We start from the raw sequence: 16,074 nt of genomic DNA on the forward strand, positions 1-16,074 counted from the left end.
TGCCATCTGCTATTCAGTTAATATGTGTTTGAATTGTTTTATGCAAAAGAACTGACAGCCTAACATTTTGTCACACTTTGTTCTTATGTCTTAACAATGCCTGGCCACATGTAGATAAAAGAAATAAACAATTTTTTATTTGTATGTGTAAGTAAAAATTCTTTTCCTTTACCTTGTCTGCTAAATCAGAATGCATTTCACCAAAGATTAAAAAAAAATCCCAGCCTGGAGTGGTGACTCATGCCTGTATCCTAAGCACTTAAGGCCAGCCTTGGCTACATAGCAATTTCTATGCCAGTCTGTTTTGCAATGTGAGAACCTGTCTCACCAAGCAAAATTAAAACAAAAACTACAAGAAGAATAAGAAGCTTGTGAATTTTGGTGTGTGTGTGTGGGGGGGGGGGGTCTTGTTTTTGTTGTTGTTTTTTGTTTGGTTGGTTTTGGTTTTTTGGTTTTTTCTTTTTTTTTGTTTTTGTTTGTTTTGTATGTTTATTTGTTTATTTACCCACCCCTTCCACTGCATCTAACACAATAGTTCTGTTGCTTAGAGCTTATCTTTCCATTTGAATGAACTTAGACCAGCCAAGGTTTACTATTGGTATTCGTAGGCAGTCTTTAGCTCTAGGTACAGTGTGATTTAGCAGATCTCTATAACATTTTTATCTTGCAGGACCAAAATTCTGTGTCCACTTAACAGCAGCCCTTGTCTTCCTTCTCCACTCAACCTCTGGAAAGAACCATATTATTTTCTACTTCTATTAACTTAACTACTTTCGCTATTTTAAAGGACCATTACTTTACAAAGGAATGGAAAACTGGGAGAATACCTGGAAGATTTTCCACTCCTGATAAGCTGAGTCAGAATTTTTCAGCTGTAGCAGGTAGTCCCCTGCTCCATTGCTGTTCTCAGGAGAACTCTGCATAGCACACAGTGGCCTTCTCCCAGTATAGTTGCAGAGGAGCTCTACAATTGTAGGTATCAGGGTCTACTCTCTGGAAATTGTTCTATATTCTCTTACTCATAGAAATACACTTATACACACACACACACACACACACACACACACACACACACACTTCCTGTGGGGGCCAAAGTCTGTGTGTACTAGTTTCCAATGGAAAAAAAATTGAAGTCACCAGATACTGTACCAGGAGCTCGCACGTAATTATGAGACTACATAGAGATCTAAGTCAAAATTTGGCCTACTGTTTCTCTACACATGTATATGTGAAAAGCTATTCTTTACATATTGTGAAAAAAACATGTAAAATCAGCCCTTTCCTTTTAATGCTCTTTAAATATGAAATACAGTTGTTGTTAACTCAGGGTGAGGCTCTTTGGAACTGTTGCATCTTGCAGAACTGAAGTTCTGAAATCACAGCATAGGCACTGGAAAGCACCATTCACCTTTCTGTAACTTCAACTGTTTTGATACTCCATGCAGGTGAAATTATACAGTATCTGTTTTGTTTAACTGCCCTGTTGATTTACTCTAATGTTCTGACAGTCCATCTATGTTGTCACATATGACAAGATTAACATCTTTTGCAAAAATAGTGTACACACACTCAGGGATTGGGATTTGTAATACTGAACTATAGATACTTTCTATCCCTGTCTTTCAGTTTAACTAGTAGCTTCAAATTAAGATATTTAAATTACCATTTCTTATTATTACTCAACTGAAATGGCAATGAGAAAAGTAAGTGGAAAGAGGCAAGTATATAAATTGGACTAGTATTCCAAGTTTGAATATACTACAGTGTCTCCATGCTTTTATTAGCTCACCTAGGGAAAGATTGTGTCCTAGCCATTGGGATTACTGCTTCAGTGAACATAGAAGGGCATATGACACCTCAACATCCTGTCTTTTCCTATTTTTTTAAGTCCAATGTCTGTCTTTGAGTAACACATTGATGATGAGACTATATGTGATTGCTAAGAGCATATATTTTTTGAGATATCAGAAACCTAGAGACAGCAAATACATTAGGTAGATCTGCAGCTCATTTTATATCCATGACGCAAACAACACTAGTGAAGCAACTTTGTTATTGTTTATTTTCTTTAAGCAGAATTTTTTCATGGCTACATTCTCATCTCTACAACAAACAAAAAGTAACGTGGCCTTTGGAAACAATGCCATGGTATTTGAATAGATTCTTCCGTGTATAAAGTTTTAAAATGTCTTCAGAATTAACTAATGTCATTTCATATTAAGACATACATTAAATTGATATAAGAAAAATATAGAAACTCACTAATAACTAAGAAAAATAAATGATTTTTCATATATACATGCATATAAATACATATGTTTTTTATAAGCCTCAAGAAATAAAGCTTTCCTGAAGTGTATTAGGAATACGTTACATAAAAATATTTTCAGAAAAGTAAATTGAAAACACAAATAAAATTGTTCCAGTGAAAAACTTAGTCCCTGAGTTGAACCAGAATAAGCTATCATCTATATTGAATAAATTCAGGGAATCGTTCTGAAATGTTTGACTCCCATGGCTGATGCATTAGATTAAAGCTCTTTATATCTTGAAATGTACTTCCTTTCCACTATACAAAAAGTCATAGTAACTGAGAAAGACATCAAAGTTAATGCAGAGGTTATTATAGGATCATCTAGGATAATTTAGATAAGGATATAGCATGAATAGATTCTGATAAATGAACATAAGTCTTTAAAGCTTAAGGAACTAGGAGTTGGAGTTTAGTGGCAAGGGTTACAAACAGCCTAAATTGAAATAAAATAAGAGTCGTCAATAGGAAACTGGGTTAGAAAATAAAAAGTTGTCCTTCAGTGAGTGCCATTATTTTATTTTACAGGAACATTTCTGTCTTTGAGAAAGTTTACTCTAAGATTAATTTCCATTGCTGTGAATTTAGAAGGTCCTTAAACCTACTTGTGCCATCAGCTGCCTTCTGTCTAGAATAGAAGGATTACATGAATTTAGCAACCAGTTTAAGTAATATATTCTAATATTTCCATTTGAAAAAGATCAGTGTACCTTCTGGGAGTGTAGTTCACTCGGTAGAGTGTTTGAACAGCACTCAGCAAGTCCCTAGTATGATGCACAGTAAAACTGGATGTGGTGGTGTACACCTTTAATTCCAGCAATAGGCAAAGGGGGGGAGGGTCAGAGGAGCAGAAATTCATGTTTACACTATAGCAAATTTGAAGCCTCCCTGGGCCCCTTGAGATCTGACATTGTGTGGTGGTGGCTGGGAGCTGTGAATGTGTTGTATACACTAAATACACTCTGGAGCCATCTTGCTCTGTTTCTTTCTCTTCTGAATGAAACCTATCACCATACTCTTTTTTGCCAAAACTAGCTGTTTCAATTTTACCTTGTTATTTTATGCAGTCTGGTATTTTAAAGCTAGATTGAACCATGCAGAAATTTTATGGTAATTTCTTTGTTTGGTAACTGAACTGTGGGAAATTAGTCCTACAAATCAATCTACCCATGACAAAGGGGAAAGGGAGGGATCTAGAGCTGTCCTAATTGTTAAGGCTTTGCAATGCATAAGGTTGTTTTTTCCCACTTGTTTACTTTGATAGTAGTTTCAGTTCAATAAATAAAATAATGAAGAATGGTAACGTAAAGCAGTGTTCACAGAGTCTAGAAGAAGGCGTCGAAAGACCTGGAGCTAGAGTTACAGGTGGTTGTGAGCTGCCTGACATGGTTTCTGGGTACTTAAATAATCCAGTCCTCAACTTTTAACTATTCAGACATCTCCAGATACTGAGCAGGATTTTTCTTAAAATAATTATTTAAATCATTACTTAAAAAAATTCACAATTTGAGAGCCAAGAGAGGAATGCTATTTAGAAGAAAGGAATGACAGTTATGAACATACTGAGCTTAAGACATCCATGAAATTTATGATGGTTTCTCAAAGGTAGTTGAACTATATGGGTTACTTGGTAGAACAGAGATAAGATATAAGCAGTAGAAAGCACTGCATTGCCAAAATAAGTAAGACATGGAAGCTGGAAGGCCTCATCTTCTGTAATCAGATCTTGATAGGAATATGCATTTCTCTTATGTTGGTTCAACGAATACACCTTTAGTCCAAATATGATTGACTTTGAGATGCTACTTCATCCCTAATAAAGAATATTCTGGCCAGGCAGAGGTGGCATACACCTTTAATCCCAGCACTCGGGAGACAGAGGCAAGCAGATCTCTGTGAGTTCCAGGCCAGCATGGTCTACGAGCTAGTTTCTGAACAGGCTCCATAGCTAAATGGAAACTCTGTCTTGAGAAGGAAGAAAACGAATGCCATAAGAAAGCATGGTAATAAAGAAAGAAAGAAAGAAAGAAAGAAAGAAAGAAAGAAAGAAGAAGGAAAGAAAGAAGAAGGAAGGAAGGAAGGAAGGAAGGAGACAGACAGACAGGGAGGGAGGGAGGGAGGGAGAGAGGGTTTTAAGATGAGAGTGCTTTTTTCGGGGAGTTTTCCGATTCCTCTTCCTTCTTCCTCCTTCTGCCTAGGAAGGATAAAAGAATATTCTGGCAAGTCTAGCTAACAGAGAAAAATATCAAATTCTGCAGTTAAAACTTTTAATGATTCAATAGGTGTTGTCACTGTGAACTTGACTAAACAGTAGGTAGACCCTGTGATATTGAATTTTCTTGTTTTAAATAGTAACAAAATTTGTTTCCAGTGAAATTCATAATATCACATCTCTCTGTGTAGAAAACATTTATTATTCACTACTTACAAAGAACAATTTAGAACCTTACAAGCATTTGTTTTCCATGCTTATTCCCTTGACATGGCCTTATGTGTCCAAACTATACCATCATGTCTACAGTTGCTTCAGAATTCCAAATACATTGATATCTTTGCTTATGCTATTGTTAGTGCATAGAGTAGCTTCGTTTGAGCGAGAAAAATCCTTTCTATATTTCAAGGTTATTTCCTCATGATCCTCGAATCACTTCTTTTGTGTTACCACAGCTTTCAGTGATTCTGTTATAGAGTGTACTTTGTTTTATCATGAGATCCCCCCCCCCTTTAAACAGAGGAAGTATTATGGCATCCTTAATTTTCACATAGTTTTGAATTGGAAGGATGTAGAGATGGGTGCCCAGGTACAAGTCCTAAATATGCTTACTAGCTACACTATACTCAGAAAATCAGTTGGCCTTCCCGAGACAAATTGATAATAGCATACATGGATTGGCGATTTGGAAGAATTAAATAAAAGGCCATTTGGTAAACGTTTAGTTAAGTACCTGGTTCATTGTCAGAGTTCACCAAACATCCGCCGCTTTACTGCTGCTCTGCCATTATGTATCTTTCTCAACTCTAGTTGATGGAGTCAATGAAGTTGAGTCTTACCATTTCCTTTTCTTTTTCTCTGTGCACTCCTTAGCAATTGTTTTTACACTATGACCATGTGATAAATAATGCTGAAAGCTAAATGTGAGCTAAGATAGAGGTAAAAGGTAAAACGTGATCTAATTTATGCCTGTTTATGCATACTTGAATACTAAATAATATATTCTAAAGTATATCAATCTCAAAACTATATAATCATAATTCTGTAATTTTAAACATAGCTCCTTATAGGCAAATTTTGGTAGTTATGAATTGCTTAAAATCTGTGCTTTCTAAAACTGCCTTTGATTCTATGAGGTATTTATGGTAAGTAGCAAAATATATTTCTAATATAATATACTTTCTTCTTATGAGTACTTACCAAGTAGCGAGTAGACTTACTATCACTTTGACAATATTCTGTATTACATTAAATTGGTTGTGAATTTTAATTGAGATAGACTTTTTGGTGTGTTTGAGTGGAAGTTGTTTGACTACTACTTCTTTTAAACTGTTCAATGACATTTTCCCCCCAGGGGGGAAAAACACCTAAAAGACTCATGAAATCTAGTCCCTGCTTGCTTCATTAACTGTTTTGTCTCTTACTCTTGTTTCATGGTCTGTAGTATTGTAGACATTACTCCGTTTTCTGCTCCTAGAATATTGAAAACTTTCCCTTCACTTTGCCACCCTCTCTCTGTGCTCCTTCAAATTTTTCTTCACATTCAACTCTCAGCTTAAATTCCATTCCTAAAGATGCATTTCTAGTCTTATGTTCTACTTCTCTCTCTTCCAAGGTTGAGTTTTATTGCACCCAAATGTACATTTATTTGGCAACTTATGATTTTTAATCACTTTCTTTGATTTTTAATTTTCAATGTAATTTGTAATTATTTCTTCAAGTACACTTATGTAGTGTGGAGCTATGGGCTGCATTCCTGCTGCCCAGATTCCAGCCGCCTGGCTAGATTATGCCCTGAAATAACAACACACAAACTGTATTCATTTAAACACTGCCTGGCCCATTAGTTTCAGCCTCTTATTAGCTAATTCTCACATCTTGCTTTAACCCATATTTAGTAATGTGTGTAGCACCACGAGATGGTGTCTTACTGGGAAAGATTCAGCATGTCTGACCTGGCGGCTGGCTCCATGGCGTCTGTCTCAGAGAGGAGAGGCATGGCATCTGACTAACTTCCCTTCTTCCCAGCATTCTGTTCTGTCTACTCCACCTATCTAAATCCTGCCCTATCAAAAAGCCAAGGCAGTTTCTTTATTAACCAATGAGAGTCCTCCGTCACACTTATTTCTAGGAAAGCAATGATTATCGAAATTTATAACTGTGTTTTCATTCTCCGAAAGATACATTGTGCATTGTAGGCACTTAATCACTGGGCTTGAATAAGGGAGTGAAGAAATGACTCTGTGGAGTAGCTAAGTGAACCAAGCTAGATTGTCACCAGGCATAGTTGCATATAACATTAATCCCAGCACTCCAGAAGCTTAGGCCAGTGGGTCACTGTGAGTTCTAAGCCAGCGAGGGCTACACAGTGAGACACGGTCTCAAAACAAAAGCAAAGCAAAACACATGGACAAACATAGTTTTTCTTCAAGGGATGGTTGAAAGAAACACAAAGAAAATGATATAAATGAAGAATAGAGAAAAGGAAGAGCACAAGGTAAACATTTTCCCTTTGTAGTTTTACATATTTTAAATTATTTTTTTAAATTCTAGATTATTTGGTGTGTCTGTGGAAATGTCTGGATATTACAAAATATATCCCTCTGGCTTTGTAAGTGCTTTCTACATTTTTGAAACTTGGAACTTGAGCCCAGTATCACTAATAGGCAATCTTCTGTTACTCAAACATCCTCTGCCTCCATTTTGTACTAAGGGTTTTAAAAGAAAATTTATCCTATATCTATAGCTATCATAGAGTATTATAGTAATTACCAATGCTGTGCATATTATTCTTATTAATGTTTCATATTTTAAAATATTTGTCAGGTCTATTCACCTGAGAATATATAGTTTTTAGGTGATTTTCTGCTAGCTGTGACAATAATATTTTAAAGTTAATTCTTTGATTTCTGACTAGAAATTATTCAAGTTATATGGAAAATTCATATTTATTAGCATTCATAGAAATTTTTCTGATGTTATGAAAATTAGAAACACTGTATATTTTTCAGTAAAGCCTGCATTTATAACATCCTTTTATTTAAATGGGCAATTATACCATGTTGCTAACTAAAGCGTGTGTGAAGGTTAAGTGGATCTCAAGTTGATATTTCCATGTTCTCCAACAATCCACTAGTAATATTTAATATTTTAAGCTTTTATTAAAATTGTAAGTAACAAATGTACTGCCTAGAAAGATGAAAATTTTAAGAACTGATTTTACTCAATTAGCCACATGATATATAAACTCCATCACCCCCAATGCTCTGCCAAATGCTCATCCCACTTACAATAAAACAATTCTTCTCTAGTAATGATTACTCTGTACATCAAAGTAAAATAAAATGAGACACAGTTTTCTTTACTTCATTTGATGAAGTAGTTCTATGTTTGCATCCAGGGATTGGCAGGTGAGTCTAACTGCATTTAATAGCCAAAATAAATATAAAATGTACATAGAAGAATAAAGAAAATAATTTTCTTTCTATGTGTGCACTATGGAGGAAATTTGAGTTTTTCAGGATGAATTTTAAGTTCATACTGTTTTTTATACTACAGAGACATATGAGCTTTATAAATTTATATATAATCACACAAAAAATATAGATGTTCTAAGCTTTAGATAGCCAGGTGTGCTGGTACACCCCTTTTATTCCCAGTACTTGGAAGGCAGAGGCAGGCAGTCTACAAATGAGTTCCAGGATAGCCAGGGCTACATGGAGAAATTTTGTTTTGAAAAAAAAGCCCTCCCAAAAAACTAAAAAAGCTTTATATAACTACACAATGTTTATATCTCCAGCAAATTGTGATCACTACCTCCTTAGGTCACCTTTTCAATGAAAACGCTTTGTGGACTTATGATACACGTTTTATAAATTAACTTTTCAGATTCATGATTGAGACCCAATTAGTTTTCAAATTAATAATACTCTAAAATTGTTAGCATCTCAACTGATACTGTTTTAAAATGTTTGTTTATTTTTTGTTTTGTTTCTTTTTTGTCTTTTGGTTTTTCGAGACAAGGTTTCTCTGTGTAACAGTCCTAGCTGTCCTGGAACTACCTCTTGTAGAAGCAAGCTGGCCTCCAATTCAGAGATCTGCCTGCCTTTGCCTCCCCAGTGCTGGGATTAAAGGCATGCATCACCATTGCCCAGCTTTACACACGTTTAAAACTTATGTGAGGGTGGTGTAATATGATTTTAGTTCTCAGCTTGTTTTGTTGTTGTCGTTTTGGTTTTTTGAGACAGGGTCTCTCCGTATAACAGCCCTGGCTCTCCTAGAACTCACTCTGTAGACCATGCTGGCCTTGAACTCAGAGATCCTCCTGTTTCTGTCTCCTGAGTGCTGGTGTTAAAGGCATGCACACAACCATCTAGCTAGTTCTCAGTTTCTTAAGTAAGTTCCATGCTTAAAAATTCGAGGGTGTTCTTTATTATGTACAAGGAGTTTAAAAGCTGCCTGGTCAAAGGAAAGAAGTTTGGAATTAACTTTTTGCCCTCTCATATTTGATTACTTTATGTTTGGGATCTGTCCCACATCACCACCATATGAGTATATTTAATGTGGCATTTAAGTTACCATGAATTGCCCTCGTTATAGAAAGTTCAGTGCTTTTCTAGGGTTCCTCTATAAATAGTTCAGGGTTTTATTTGCATAGATGGAAGAGTGCATTCTATCTTTTGAACCCAGGAGAATCTAATCCTCACAGAACCGTACTCCTTAATATCTTTAGATCTATGGTCACTTTTCTGTGGCATCTAAGCCAGTGTGTCTGGATATTCAGGAGCAAATGTCCCTTGGTGCTGTCATTCTTACTTCATTGGTAGCTGAGATCTATGGCAGAAGTTGTAGTATACACAGTGTGCCTGCCACTATGCTTGCTAGATCTGCACTATGAGCATGGCCATCTGCTTCTTTCTGAGTGTTCTCAAAACCCACCTTCGAGCAGAATTTCTGGACTAGTCAGTCAAATCATTCACAGTTTCAACAGCATATTTTCTAAAATCTGTTGTCCTCAATCTTAAATTATCACATGAAATAGAAACAGTTTAGGTCTCCACTAATAAAATATATTTCTGACCTTCTCTATACACATATTCCACTTAAGAAACTATTTACTTCAATTTATAAATAAGGAGAAATTAGCTAAGTTGCCACAATTGGCCTTGGACTTTTCTCTTGTCCTCCTGCATGAGTCACCCATTACATATACCAGAAATATATTGTTTTTTATTATTTTTTTTACTTAATGGGGAGTGCACAAACACCATACATGTGGAAGAGAACAACTTAGAAGAGTTGGTGTTCTCCCAAGTATCTACTGTGATGACATTCAGATACAAATATGCAACTTTAATCAACTCCCAACAATCAAATTTAACTTGTCATTCTACTAAATGAAATAATCGAGCTTTCATGGCAGAGGCTATTACTATACATTTTAATCCTAGATGGATGAGTGACTTCTATTTAATGCCCACAAATTTAAAACTATTATGGTGGAATTTCATTGTCTTTAAGAAAAGGTTGTTTTGAAAAGAACATTGAACATGATATGAAGAAAAGTATATTGTAGGTGTTTAGTCATATAGAAATGTCAATTTTGGATGACATAATTATTTTTAATATTAGGATGTTAACTCCTTCATGGTAGAGATTAAGACTTTGGTCATTATTTCATCACTGACAAGTGACAAACAATATCTTGCATTAGTGATGATTCAAAAATTAAATTTTATAAGTAAAATAAAGGCATGGGAAAGAGTCACATTGAACAAAAAGAACTGTATAGTTTCAGTCTTTCTCCTTATTTCTTTGGGGTTTAGTTTTTGTTTTCTTTTTTCATTTGTTTGTTTTTTTATTGGATTTTGCTTTTGAGAGAGAAACTCACAATGTAGTCATGGTGGCTTGGAATTCTCTTTGTAGACCAGGCTGGCCTTGTGAACTCACAGAGATCCACCAGCTTCTACCTCAAAATGAGTGCCACCATGCCCAGCAAGTTCAGTTATTTTTTTTTAATGTGGAGTACTATGCAAGATTTTGTGGCATGATTGCAATTTTGAAATATTTCAGGGCTGAAATATCTGTCCCTTTTAGAGAATAATAACTGTAGAGCTATAGAAGTAAGTAAAGCATTGAGGCTGGGCTGCTTTCCATTTGTTATTGCAAAGATAAACTATTCATAGAATGTTGTAACTTCTCACTTTGGAATACAGAATTTCTGAAACCAGTTTTTGGCCTATAAAAACAAATTGGTAAAATTATGTTTCATTACACAAACATATTTTAGCCTCCAAAAATGTATGTTAGGATAAATGAGGCATATAAGAACTTTGCCTTTCTTGTTAACTTTGACTTTTTCACTGGTTTACAGAGGTTGGACATCCTGAAATATACATTTTCATAATCTGCATTGCAAATGATTGCACTTAAGTGACCTTTGCAATGTGTTTCTGCCCAGTAAGTTTCTGGCATGAATCTATATTTTTCTTTTCCTTTTTATTTTTTTCTTTGTATGCAAGTGTATGAGTAGGGGGAACGGTAAGGAAACAAAACAATCACTTAAATTCTGTGCTTAGAAATAAAGACTACTGTTTTATTTCTGCTCCACTGAAACAGGATGTTTAATATCTGAAACATAGTGTTAAAAGTAAAAATTATATGGAGGTACTTTTCAATAATAAAATCAAAATGTATATAAAGCATGTACATGTTATGAAAAAAGGCAGTTATAAAAGTATTCATTCTTTCAGGTCTATTAATGTCACAATAGACTTGAGGGCTGAATGATTTAATTACACTTTTTAGCAGAGAGTTAGTGCTAATAGTTAAACAGTATTAAAAATACCATATATAGGTGATATTTCATTTTCAAAATCATGGTATATACTGTGTCAGCTGCAGAATAATTTTACAGAAAAGGCCTGATTTCTGCATTGCTTCCATTAGAAAAACCAAAGTGATATGCCCATTGAAAGTCCATTTGGACCCATGTTACAACTTTACTTCTATGATCACCCGTCATTTTTGATGAACTTAACTCCAATTTTAAATGTTGATTTGGCTTCCTCTTTTCTTCATAATTATTCCCTTACTGTTCTCTACACTCTTATGAATTAGCATTCAACAATTACCTAGCCCAAGAAGAAAGACCAGATCTAAGTCTCTAAAATATTCATCATACTTAGACCAGACCTAGAAATTTTAGTCAGAATATTCATGATTTTGTATTTATTAGTCATAAAAGATTCACTTTACAGTTTATTTTCAATAGTTTTAAAACATTAATAGAGATAGATAGATAGAGAGAGAGAGAGAGAGAGAGAGAGATAGATACATAGATACATAGATAGATACATAGATGATTGATAGATAGGTAGAATATTACATATAGTTTTAATTTTAGACAAGGTCTTGCTGTGTAGGACAGGCTAATCTTAAATGCATGATTACAAGGATGAGCAACCACATTGATGTGGGATTCTCCTCTGTATGCTATAAATATGTTTTATTATCATTTGTTATTAAAGAAGCTTTTTTTGGCCAATAGCTCAGTAGAGTAAAGCCAGGCGGGCAATCCTATCAGACATATAGAGAGAAAGTAGGCGGAGTCAGGGAGATACCATATAGCTGCCAAAAGAGAAATATGTGAACTGCCAGTCAGAAACTTACCAACACACCACAACCCCGTGGTGATTCACAGATTAATAGAAATGGGTTAATTTAAGATGCAGGAGTTAGTTAATAAGAAGTCTAAGCCATTGGCTAAACAGTGTTTAATTAATATAGTTTCTATGTGATTATTTGTGGTCTGGGCAGCCGTGAAACAAAAGAGCAGTGTCTGCTTACACCACCTGAAAATTTACATTTTCTGTGACATGAGAGATGACAGAATTGAAAATGCCAATGAGAGATGAGTATATATTTTAAGCATAAGTTTTGATGAAGAATACATAGTCACGGAGAGCCAAATGTGAGAAAAAATGGGAACAATTTAACAGAACACACTATTGTACATCTCTATGATGTTCTTTAGAGGCAATGGCATCCTTTTCCTATAGGCATAGAGTTGGAATCTCTGGACTGAAGGTCATAGAACTTATTCAACAGGTAATTAAAAGAATTCTTTTTCAGCTGCTTTAGAGGAAGAAGGTGAAAGAATGGTAAGAGGGACCTTTCTTCCTTCTGTTCCTCCATCTTCATATGGGCTATGTATATTTTATATGTATTTCTTTTTTTCCTCATTTTTTATTAGAAATTTCCATCTCCTCCCCTCCTCCTCCCCCTTCCCTCCCCTCCCTCCCACCCACACCCTCACTCCCTCCCTCTCCAGGCCTCCCAACTACCCCCAGGTCCAGGAAGGTGAGCAACCAAACTGACAAGGTTCACACAGAGCCCGTCCATGCCGTAGAGTCCAAAGCCCATCACCATTGTCCTTGGTTTCTCAGTCATCCTCCACCGTCAGCCACATTCAGAGTATTTCTACATGGATATGCATTCATTTATATGCACATATATAATAAATTCCTACATATAGAAATAGAGGTAGTTTTCTGATAGATATGCATCTATGTGGTTTAATTTAGCAAACATGTTCTAACAAGTTGTCACACATGTTATACATGAAATATTTCTGTCCAATTAAAATATTTTCAAACTTGGTAAGCTATATATCTGTGGTAACCCTTGTACTTACTTGTGTGATGTGCCCTACACACACCATACTTCATCCAAGTCCCTCAGATTTGGAAGTTCCTCAGAATGAGCTATATTTGAAAAAAGAGGTAATTAAGATAAAAATTATTAAGTTATGTGTTAATACTACATGAAACGTGGTCTTTTAGGAAATGGGGATTTGAACACACACAACCAAACAAGTAAGGAATTACATGAGTACACAAGAAGGCAGCAATCTGCAAACCACCATGAGAGAGGCCACATAAGAAACTAAGTATGCCAATACCTTTCACTCAGAGTTCTAGCCTCTGGATGTATGAAAAAAATAAATAAATTGTGTTGTTGAAAGCACCCAGTGTGTGGTACTTTATCATGGCAGTTCTAGCAAATGTGTATGTGTGTGTGTGTGTGTGTGTGTGTGTGTGTGTGTGTGTGTGTGTGTGTATTTACAGTAGCAATGGTTTTATTAAGTCTTGACGTGTAGTGGCTGCCTCTGAAATATTATAAGGATCACATTCCTTAATGCAAAGTTACAGCTTTACAAAGAATGCCAGAGAGCAATATGAAAAATTGTCCACCATGCACAACAATATGGTGAAGCTCTATGAGAACCTGGGAGAATACTTCATTTTTAATCCGAACACAGTAACTATAGAAGACTTTTTTGGTGATCTTAACAACTTCAGAAACCTATTTTTGGTGAGTAATGTATTTTAAAACATGGTAAGTCCTGTTTCTTGTTTTTTAAAAACTTGTATTGACATCTTTATACATCTAATGACTGTAATGATTTCATGTTATAGATCTTTATCCCCAGCAAGAAGGTCAATTAACAGCCATATTATTTGTCATTTGAGATATCTTCCTGTCACCAAAACAGTTATTTGTTAGGTGGGACTAATCAGTGATATTGCCCCATAAAGTGGTTTGATTTAAATAGGACTTATACAATTTTAGATAAGGATAGTCTTGGAGGAACCACTTCCTCCTACTTCTTGAGATAAAAATCAGGGCATTTCTGAAAAGTTGAACCAACAACTCTGGTAGTAATACAAACTACACCAAACTTTGATAAATATCTTAATTGCTTTTCATGTCCTTGCTGAAAATAAAAGCTGAGATTGGCCTTTGAACCTTAACGAAGATACATATTTAATTTTTCAGCTCACCCATAATTGCTATATGATCTGTTAGCAATAAAAGAGCTCATAAAAAGTAGTCAGACAATTTTCAAACTGTAAGAATTACAAATATAATATGAATGCATAAACACATGAGTAACACTCCTATCTGTAGTTTATCTTTCCATAGCTCAGGTCAATTATAGATCTCAATAATTAAATGAAAGATTCCAGAGGTAACCAACTCAAAGGTTGTAAATAACTTTTATTATAAGACATTGGTATAATTGATTACTTTCATTATTATTGTTAATCTTTTACTGTGGTTAACTTTACTGACATACAAACTTGGTGTGCAACTTTTTGGCAGTCTTGAATTGGGTTGTTCATGTAACCTCTCTGAGCACTGATTTCCTGTAACCTATAATGTGCAGATGAAGGGTATTATTATTTATTCTCTGACCATTCTTTTAATTACTTATTGAGAATCAGCTTGATTTGATGTGCTGAGCCAGACATAAAGGGGAGAAACAGTTTGTCTATATTCCATGAGTAGAGGCAGTACATTCATTAGAATTTACTGTGTGTTGACATATAGTAATATGTTAGGATATAGTAATCATACAAAGTAGGAAGTGCCTAATTCTGCCTGTGGTGACCAGAGAAGCCTTCATAAGGACCTTGACATTTAGACAGAGACTGGAAAAAATCCATAGGAGTTTGACAAGCAGACTTTGATAAACATGTTTAAGGGTGTTACACCTGACCCATAAGTCAAAGACTCCTAAATCAACATCTCCAGTTTCAGTCAATCACTGATGCTCACCATGTTCTTGTTTCATGGTGAGCTTAAAGTGATTTCACTCTCTCAGGGGAGAGAAGAACCCAGAAAGAAAGACAAAAATTGGAATCGCTAGAAGTTCCCATTTTCTTAGTGCTTTGTGTGTTTGGCCTCAGGGTTCTTAGCACTAAAAGCATATTGGACTATAGATGGAAGCAATAAAATACCAGTAGTGCTGAGAAGAAAATAAGAGTTCTGATTCATGTGCTACCAAAAATGACTTCCAAATGAGCTCAGAGTTTCATCTTGGGACATCTATTTGGCATATGTAGCATAAACAAAATGCACATGCCAAAAAAAGCTTCCTCAGTCATCTTCTGAGAGATAGAAAATACAGAAATAAAGAAAAGGAGCTGACATTATAGATTAAGTCCTTTTTCAAAATTATCACATTCCAATGATGGAGAAAGAAATTAGGAAATATCTAGGGGATAGTGATCTATTCATTATTAATATCATGTATATTATCTATCACTCAGCTAGTGAGTATATTGAAGCTATTCAAGACATAGATTTATATGTATATGATATATATAATTAGATACATCTCCATATTCATAATGTAGACTGCCTTGTTAGTTCTTTTACTTGAGATTTCATCAGTTTTTAAAATGGCATAGAGGCAACATTACTTAATAACCCCTAAATTCAAGTTGAATATTTTAAGGAAGAAACTCAATTCCATATTTATGTACTGTCTAAATAAACATCTTTTTGCCTATTCTCCTTTTTGCTTCAATCACTCTACTAGTTCAAATAGTTGACTGCACAAATACTCTTTTCTTTTGAGATATTTTGAATAGAATATTCAGAACCAGTGAGCCTTATATGTTTCACTACCATACAATATAAAAATTAATTTCAGCTGTTGGAAAAGTGTTTGAGGCAAGTATTTTACTTCAATAACTTTCAT

At 35.0% G+C, this 16,074-nt stretch overlaps 1 protein-coding gene across 1 annotated transcript in view; it reads left to right on the forward strand.

The window, feature by feature from the left end:
- Positions 1–16,074, forward strand: part of Diaph2 (diaphanous related formin 2) — a 778,808-nt gene that overhangs the window by 553,929 nt on the left and 208,805 nt on the right. Inside the window, exon 24 of the mRNA XM_038316977.1 lies at positions 13,734–13,898. Within this exon, the coding sequence (XP_038172905.1) occupies positions 13,734–13,898 (165 nt within the window). The remainder of the gene's footprint in view (positions 1–13,733; positions 13,899–16,074) is intronic.

Source organism: Arvicola amphibius, chromosome X (assembly GCF_903992535.2).
Source record: "Arvicola amphibius chromosome X, mArvAmp1.2, whole genome shotgun sequence".
In the NCBI taxonomy this organism is placed as follows: domain Eukaryota; kingdom Metazoa; phylum Chordata; class Mammalia; order Rodentia; family Cricetidae; genus Arvicola; species Arvicola amphibius.